The following is a 9107-nucleotide window of genomic DNA, read 5'->3' on the forward strand; positions in this document are numbered from 1 at the left end:
CTCTTCCCCAGGCTGCACAACCTCAACTCTCTCAGCCTGTCTCTATAGGAGAGTTGCTCCAGCCCTTCAGGCATCTTTGTGACCCTCCTCTTGGAGGACTTGTTCCAACAGCTCCATGTACTTCACATGTTGGGAGCCCCCAGAGCTGGATGCAGCACTCCAGGTGGGGTCTCACCAGAGACGAAGCAGAGGGGCAGAATCACCTCCCTCGACCTGCTGGCAATGCTGTTTTTGATGCAGCCCAGGGCACAGTTGGGTTTCTGGGCTGTGAGTGCACATTGCTGGGTCATGCTGAGTTTCTCATCAACCAACGCCCCCCAGTCAATACCTGATGTTGTGACTTTCATTGATTGCACCTCATCTGATCACTGTGCATCTCTAAGGAGACTTTGCTTTCACCCTCTCAACACCCATCCCTGAGGCAGCTGGAGACAGCAGCAAGATTTTCTCCTTAATCTTTGCACTTCCATATACCTACATATATATGTCTACATTCTCTATTTCCTGTTACTACTCTGATTCTACTCTAATACTACAACCATTCAACTCCAGAATCTGCCAATATATATTTTTTAAAGTCAAGTAAGTAAGATACTGAAAATATTAATAATTTTTCATGAGAACATAATCTAGTTTTACTTCTTCAGATTAAATAAATTTTATTTTCATTTCCCTTTAAATGTAATTTTTGTCTATTTGTTCCTGAAGAAAAAAATAAAAATGTATTTTCAGGAGCTCATATTCCATAATTTGTCACTGATTCTATTAATTCTGGGTCATAGGTTTTTCTGGGAAGAGCCCACACAACAAAAAGCTCTCAGTCCTGGCAGTTGCTAAGTGTTTTGATCAATATAATGACAGTCGAGGATGTTTTGCACCTTGCTAACCAGGAATTTGAAATCAAGAGGCTTTGTGAAAGCCTGAAAACCCCATTTGTACTTTAAGTTGCAAGTAAAAAAACTACTCATTCCAAAATTGTCAGTATTCTCGTGTATAAAAGATAAAACAGTAATTCCTCCCCTCAAAAGATGGCAGTTTATTTCCAAATCTACTTTATAGTCTCTAAGGCTACATCTGTTCCAGTAACTACGACAGGCCAGATCCCCAGCTCTGAGAATGAGTAGCAGCAGCACAGAATGAATCCAGATGGGGAAAATCCCCTCCCACCAGAGCAAGGTCCTGGACCTGTTTTGGATACACTGCCTTGCATTTCACATGGTAGCACAGAGAAACAAGTTGCAGCACTAGAAAACATCTTGTTTCATTACCCCTTGTTATTGTTCCTTTGCCATTTTTCATCAAAAATTCCAGAGAGATTCAGAAGAGGCAGCAGAAAGCACCATTTTTTTTTTTACTCTCCATATACAACAAGCACGGAATGAACTGGGTACTCCCTGAACATTTCCTCTGCTTGGGTCTTCTCCCCAAACTCTCTGAAAGTGCAGTTCCCTGGCAAATGCCACTGTCACCAAATCTTAACACGGATGGCCCTCCTTCCTTCTCCCCCCAGAGATGCAGACTGTGAGCCCCACGTCAGTGCCCACCAGCTTCTCACACCACTGGAACTCCACAGCTCTTGGGACTCGTTATCCCGGGACTGTCTGGAGAAGCCAAGTGTCAGCACCGGTGCAGCCCTGCCAAGGCTTGTGGGCTGGAGCTGGCTGACATCCCTTCATAGAGCTGGGACACAGGGAAACCTGCTCCGTGGGTTAAAATTCTGACTTCTGCTACGAGGCCCAGAATCCCACCACTCACCACAAGCAACGTGCCAAAAACCAGGGGAAACGCTCCAGCATTTCATTAATGGTTAATGTTATTAATTGAACGATTAATAACAGCAGCCCAGTGAATGATTATTTCTAATAAAAGGCCTGACAATTGCTAACAAGTTAGGAAATGCCATCACAGAAGTTCTCAAAGAAATAATCCCCTGCCACATTCCCCCTATATAGGATAACCAAGATTACTAACAGGTTTGCTGGGAGCAGACCGCAGCATAACTGGGAGCTCGGAAATCTCCGCGGCGCCTCACTATCACATTTTTAGAGGAGCCTGGGGACAATTTCACAGGGATGCTAACTTTCTGCGGCTGGTATACGGAATACGCCCCAAGGGGGAGAGAAGCCGCCCCGAGACAAAGCCGGGGGTGATTCCCGCTCGGCGCGGGCAGCGGGAAGCGGGCGGGCAGGAGATGCACAGCGGGCAGGGGATGCACAGCGGGAAGCGCGCCGGGGAAGGGGCAGGGGACGGGCAGGAGCAGCGGGAAGCTGGCAGGGACAGCCGGCTGGGGCAGCGGCCGGTTCTGCCTCCCCGCTCGGCCCGGCGCCGGTCCCGACCCGCGCACGGACATGACTAAGCAGGACCCGGCCCGGCGCGGCCGCTCCGCTCCCCGGCCGTGCCGCCCGCCCCGCACCCGCGCACGGCGGGGACTCACCTGCCCGCCCCGGCCCCGCCAGCCCGCGGCTCCTCCGCAGGGGCCGCCGCTCCTCCGCCCCGCTCTGGCCGCTCCGCCGCCGCCAGCGCCGCCCCGCTCCGCTCCCGCTGCTCCAGCCCCGCTCCAGCCCCGCTCCAGCCGCGCTCCAGCCGCGCACCCCCCGCGCCCGCGGAGCCGCCGCCTCCCTCCGCCGGGGCGGGCCGGGGGCTGCCGTCAGCCGCGGCTGACGCAGGGCTGCTCCTGCCGGGGATGAAGCCCCCGGTGCCGAGCAGCCGGGAGCCCCCGCGCCCGGCGACACTCGGGGCGGCCGGGGACCCCCCGCGCCCGCGGTAGGGCGGCGCTTCCCCCCCCCCCCCCCCATTCCCATCGCGCTCCCGCCGCCACCGCGCCCGGAGGAGCCCGGAGCAGCCCGGCATGGAGCGCCCGCTCAACCTCAGCTGCTTCGCCGATGCGACGCCGGACACCGGCAACAGGAGCGGGTCCCCTGCCGGCCCCGAGGGCGGCCAGGCCCATCTCTCCGTCTTCAGCGTGTTGGTGCTCACCCTGTTGGCCATGCTGGTGGTGGCCACGTTCCTCTGGAACGGGCTGGTCCTGGCCACCATCCTCCGCGTGCGCAGTTTCCACCGGGTGCCCCACAACCTGGTGGCCTCCATGGCCATCTCCGACGTGATGGTGGCAGCGCTCGTCATGCCCCTCAGCCTGGTGCACGAGTTGTCCGGGCGGCGGTGGCGGCTGGGCAGGTCACTGTGCCAGGTGTGGATCTCCTTCGATGTGTTGTGCTGCACCGCCAGCATCTGGAACGTCACGGCCATCGCCCTCGACCGCTACTGGTCCATCACCCGCCACCTGGAGTACACGCTCCGCACCCGGCGCCGCATCTCCAACATCATGATTGCCCTCACCTGGGCACTCTCTGCCTTCATCTCTTTGGCCCCGCTGCTCTTTGGCTGGGGAGAGACTTACTCAGAGGACAGTGAAGAGTGCCAAGTCAGCCGAGAACCTTCCTACACCATCTTCTCCACCTTTGGGGCCTTCTACCTACCCCTGTGCGTGGTACTCTTTGTGTACTGGAAGATCTACAAGGCTGCCAAGTTTCGGATTGGGTCTCGGAAGAGTAACTCCATCACCCCCATTACACCAGAAGCCCTGGAGGTAGGTCAGCTTGGTTGTATTTTGCTTGAGTGAAGGCCTGGCAGCAGCCAAGCCCTTGCAGAAAGTGGGGAAAACTTGGAGCTCAAGTGTGCAAGCAAACAGCATCTCCCATAAAAGCCTTCTGAATCTGGGAGGCTTCCAAGGGAAAGTTGACTGCAAAGCTTGCAAGCCCAGTCTTTTGGCTCCTTCTGAGCCCCAAACTGAGAGCGCGCAAAGTGTAGCTAAAGCAACTCTGGGCCAGATTGTGAGTCTGAGCTCCACGTGGGTGAATGGTGACTCACAGATGTCCCCCCGTGGAATGCTGAATCAGTGCTTGCCAGCATGAGTAAGGGGTCACTGTCCTTCCCATGGTGAGATGAGGTGAGGGTGGATGGATGGGGTCCTGTCTCCACAGGGGATGATAACCTGGCAACCGGCTGTGGCTTTGGGTAGACTGTGAATTTACTCAGACAGAAGACACACGTGCAGAATGTCCTTGTGAATCCTTTCTAATCGTAGCTGCATCCTGTCAGTTCATCCCAGGCCGGTGACTGTGCACTGTAAAGATTTCTTAGGGGGACAAAGCAAATGTATGCTCATTTTCTTGCCTCTCCTACCAAGGACTCTTAAACTCAATGGGTTCAGAGAAAGCAGGGAGACCTTTGTGCACAGCATGTGGGTGTGTGCCTGTTCTACTGATCAGATTCTAAGTGGGGAAATAACATTATTGCTATCCTGTGTGAGCAATCCCATGTCCCTATAGATCACTACTCTTTCTAGTTTCTAGCCTCACTTAAAATAGTCTCCATTACCCAGAAGAGAGTCATACAGCCACTCTCCCCTCAATTAGAGTGTGACATAGATGGCCAGTGTTTCCCTGGGAGCCCTGGCCACTGCTCTCACTGTTTGGCTCTGTAACTGCTGTGTGGGATCAGCTGCCTGAGGTACACGTTGTGCAACTTGTGTTTGTGTTTGGCAGGTAAAAGAAGCTGCCCAGCAGCCGCAGATGGTCTTCACTGTCCGTCATGCCACTGTTACCTTCCAGACGGACGGAGACACGTGGAGAGAGCAGAAGGAAAAGAAAGCTGCCCTCATGGTGGGCATCCTTATTGGGGTCTTCGTGCTCTGCTGGATCCCCTTCTTCATCACAGAGCTCATCAACCCACTCTGCTCGTGCGACATCCCACCCGTTTGGAAGAGCATTTTTCTATGGCTGGGCTATTCAAATTCCTTTTTTAATCCACTCATCTACACTGCTTTCAACAAAAACTACAACAATGCCTTCAGGAACCTGTTCTTTAGACAGTAGTGAGCAGAAAAAGCTTTCCTGCTGCCCCAAGAAGCTGATTTCAAGTGTTGATGATTCCTGACAAATTCCTGAGGAAGTTCAAAGCCACAGATACTGAGGTGATGCTAAAAATGCATGCCCACGGGTTGTACGTCCCAGCAACAGGTCCTGTTTCCTAGCCAGGCTCTCCATCTCAGCCTCTAAGTTATTTGCTATTTCTCCTGCAAGCAGCATGTAAGGGTTTTTCTGTCCAGCATCCTTGCTCCAGTGCCCTGCTGTGTTCCTCCCACCTCCCCAGTGACACTCTGGTGGCAGCAGTGATGCAGAGGAATCCACTGTCAAAGAGTCAGATCTGAAATGCTGCTTTGGCCACTGCTGGTCACTCACAGCATTAATCAACTTTGCCCCATGTGCAAAGATAGGACCCTTTAATGTCAGGAGGTTTTGTGATTACACATGAAACTACGTATTTTATGGCTTGGCTGAAAACGTGGTTTATGTTGTCTTTCACCCATAAAGACTGCTAAGTGCTTGTATTTGGGGAATAAAACCCTTGTTAAGGGTTAAGGGCAGACTCCATATACCAAGCTTCTTCTCACATACTTTATGAACAACAAATTGTGCTATTTGCTGTTGGAGTCTATGTAGCAAGTTAGGTTTTTTTTCTAAAAAACACTTATTGTGAAATCTTAATGCATGGTGTACTCTGGGATGAGAGAGAATGCATGGGAAACTCACCTCTCATTCCCCAACTGGTCTGTGTAAGCATCTGCCTCAGACCTTTACGTTCAGAAATACCATCTGTAAATGTTAATCCTTGTGCCCGTGTCTCCCATTCTAAACGATAGATGTATTTTGAGCAGCTGTGGGCAGGTTTCCTGTAGTTTGAGGGTATACAAGGAGTGTATTTCGAGTTGCCTCTCAATGAGGAGCTATGTTTTACTGTTTCTGAGTGCAATCCAGGTCTTCTTGAAAACAAAGCAAAGACTTTGTTTCCATGAGCACTGGGTTGCAGGCAAAGGGCAGTTAATGACTGGTGATGTTTCTTTCTGGAAGCATAAGCAAACCAGGGGGGTTCTCTTCGTCAAGGACCAGACTTGAGTATTGTTTTGCCCACTTGTCCTTCTCTTCCTGCCCCCTCCCAAGGCTCAGCATGGTTGTTATTGCTCTTTTGCCTCCCTGCCTTTCCACATTGCCAACATAATTACAGTAGTTGACATTTCAGTCCTAGAATTAGACTTGCACACTTTATACTGCACCTCTGGAACACTGTCAGGCCTGCAGATAGAGGAAAGCATCAGTTTTAACCATGGGTTCTTATGGGATAGCCACTGAAATCAGACCTGAACTGAAATGGTGGAGAAAAAAGACAAGGTGGAAATCAAAACGACATGATTGCATGTCAGATATCCCAAGAAGAAGAGATAAAAGCGAAAAATGTCAATAAATCAAGGGAAAGCTCCCTGGGGGTGGGTCGCGTTAGCTGTTATCTTTAGCAGATCGTGAGACATCAAATGTTAAAATTGTCACTGGTCCTTTAAACCAGCCAAAACTCCTGGCACAGTTGGTGATAAAAGCCCTTTTTCTTTTCCTGTCTCAGGGCAGGTGAAAATGGAAGCAGAGCTCAAGGTGCTATTGAGTGTTGCAGCTCTTTCAGGACCAGTTAGACAAACATCCATCAGCACTGACATGGATGTAGCTGATCCTGCCTTGCGGCAAGAAGAGAAATAGGATGGCCCTTGAGATCTTTTTCAACACTATTTTATAAAAGTCTGTTAGAAATATTAGGTAAAACCCTGCCCTCATTGAAAGCAGTGGACAAATTTTTGTTGATTTCGAGAGTTTTATCTAGCATGCCTTGTAAAAGTATAGTTTTAATGTTAATTAATTCAAAGAGAAAATGGTTTGGATGGGAGTAATCTGCACTAACCATGGGTCAATCTCTCCACAGCTAATAAAGAGCATTTTCTTTCTTTGTTACATATTTTAAGGTATTATTAGTGACAACTCTGATGTATCAAAAATTGTAATAAACTCTTGAGCTGCTTTTTTCTACCAAGGATACAAAAAGCGTGCTGCTTTCTCTGGACAGTCCATCCCCAGTGCTGAGTTGTTCTTTCGGGGAATTAACTACTTTTGTTGTGCCAAAGGTTGTTTAGCCAAAAATGATTTGGAAAAAATACTTCCTTGTCCAAGCCAGAACTTCAGCTAAGCTTGGTGGTGCTGGAAAATAGGAGACTACTTCTTAGGCCACCACAGTGATATTTAAAACACTTTAAAGCATGGATGACCGGGGACCTTAGTTGCTGGGTGAAAACTCCCTTTCATTATGCCCCATGTTTATCCATGCTGTGCTTAAACAGGGAGACAGGAAATAGTTTTAAAATGACACTAGCTAATTCTAATTTGTCTGTAGTCAAGGGTAGTCTGCCATCCTGAAGTAAATTAAATTCACTTTTATTTGACAGCCCACATCCCATCGATCTTATATCCATCTATAATCTGTCTTCTGCAAATAACGGCTTCCAGTTGGTTGTAAGTTCTATTGTTTTGAATTTCAACATAATTAACAGCTTTGTTATGGGCCAATTCCTACAGGCTGTACTTGAGACCTAAGACCATGATCTTTTCTTCTAAATACCATTCCATGTGGCCATGTGGGGAAACTATCAGTATTCTGGAGACTGCACTGCAGAATCATCCTGAAACACGCCACGATGGTCTGAGCACAGTGAAGGGGCACAAAGAGACCTTGACATCTGATCCTAGCTCCGAGGCTTTTTACAAACCTCTCATTATTCAAACACAGATGCTGAGTGGGCTCCCAGAGACCCAAATCTTGTTCGAAGACATATGCAACCACAGCTTCAAAGGAGGCATCTTGTACCTTCTTGTTCCCATTTATACACAGAATCAGTGGTGTGAAGAGATCTGCCTCACCGAGGCTTTGTGAGGATTAATTACTAAATGTTTATCATGCACCAGGAAGGTGAAACACTCTGGTTTGAATGCCGAGCAGCATTATAAATTGAGCTTCTATTTAATTCCTCTGAAGAACATTATTAACCATTGAGTTTTGTATGCAATTTAATGGCTATATAATGCTTCCAGAATAGATTTAACTAACCTGCTCCCACTTACAATTAATTTATTTTCCTCCCTGTGCTCTGACAGCTCAATGAACATCTGTATGGGAGCTCGATAGCGAGGGCAGCATGTGCTGAATGCTGGCTGCCGAGCGTCTCCTCGTGATGCGGAGTGCGTGTGGTCAAGGTTCAAGGAGCAGCAGCTCTCCAGGCAGTCTGCTCCGTGTTTCTTTTGTTTTTTTTTAAGGAGGAGAAGAAAAGGTCACTGACGAATGCCCGTGGATTACATGACAGGCTGGCTTCCTTGACCACCTCCAGCCCACTGACCTTTCCTCTCAGTGCAGGCAGGTCAGGCAGGTGACTCCAGGACACGGTCCTGGCAGACAGAGGTGAGCCACACATGACTTCATCACCTGGTAATTTTCCTGGACTTTTCATAAAAATTACTGCTGGGAGAGGTGTCCTATAAACTGCCAGTAGCAGCTGAAGGTGGGAGTTTCCTGGAAGTGATGTTGCAGGTAACTAAAGAAATTTCACCTGACAAAGGTAATTAATGACTGTTTGTTCCAGCCGTTGCTGTGGTGAGGTGAGACTGACAAAGTGTCAAAGTGATTTTTTTCAATGCAGTGATTTGAGCTGCTTTGTTCCTGAGGGATTCACCACATTTTACTCTTGGATCCCTTCTTTTACCTTCATTGGTACAACATCCCCCTGGGACACCGGAAAATTCATGGTGAGCATCATACAGGGATAATTAATGCTCCATGTAGGGACAGTGGGGTGAAACATCCATGGCAAAATTTGCACCCCCACTGTGATACACCCTGGCTGAACATCACAACACTGCCAGCATATACATCAAATTTAAGACGTGGCCAAAGAGCTCTTTAAATCACCATTGCTTTCAGTTGCATTGAGGTGCTGAGGAATTTGCAGAAGTCTGGGAGAGAGCTGAAGCTGTGCCAGTATTTTGAAAAGGCAAATTTGGAGAGCCAAGTATTTCTAATGCTAATACTGTTACTGATTTACAGCTTGAAATTGATCCTTGGCAAAAATGTGGAAGAGCTGAGAAAGGACTCAATGAATAAAAAATTATGGGAAATAAATATAATTAAAATAAATCACATTGATGTCTTTCTTTGATTGCAGTGCATGGTTCATTGCTGAT

General features: G+C 48.8%; 1 protein-coding gene across 1 annotated transcript; it reads left to right on the plus strand.

Moving 5' to 3' along the window:
* The first annotated feature begins 2687 nt into the window (after positions 1-2687).
* On the plus strand, positions 2688-5667 carry HTR5A (5-hydroxytryptamine receptor 5A). The gene is made up of 2 exons (XM_027879800.1): positions 2688-3586; positions 4545-5667. The coding sequence occupies exons 1-2, from the start codon at positions 2849-2851 to the stop codon at positions 4872-4874; spliced, it is 1068 nt and encodes a 355-aa protein (XP_027735601.1). The 5' UTR covers positions 2688-2848; the 3' UTR covers positions 4875-5667.
* The last annotated feature ends 3440 nt before the right edge of the window (positions 5668-9107 follow it).

Source organism: Empidonax traillii, unplaced genomic scaffold (assembly GCF_003031625.1).
Source record: "Empidonax traillii isolate 1590-97213 ecotype Southwest subspecies unplaced genomic scaffold, ASM303162v1 scaffold58:size1836614, whole genome shotgun sequence".
In the NCBI taxonomy this organism is placed as follows: Eukaryota; Metazoa; Chordata; class Aves; order Passeriformes; family Tyrannidae; genus Empidonax; species Empidonax traillii.

Excerpts from the sequence above, each read along its gene's own strand:
- HTR5A (XM_027879800.1), top strand. The coding sequence starts at position 2,849 with ATGGAGCGCCCGCTCAACCTCAGCTGCTTCGCCGATGCGACGCCGGAC. Across the intron at positions 3,587-4,544 it reads TTACACCAGAAGCCCTGGAG|GTAAAAGAAGCTGCCCAGCA; the intron begins GTAGGTCAGCTT and ends TGTGTTTGGCAG.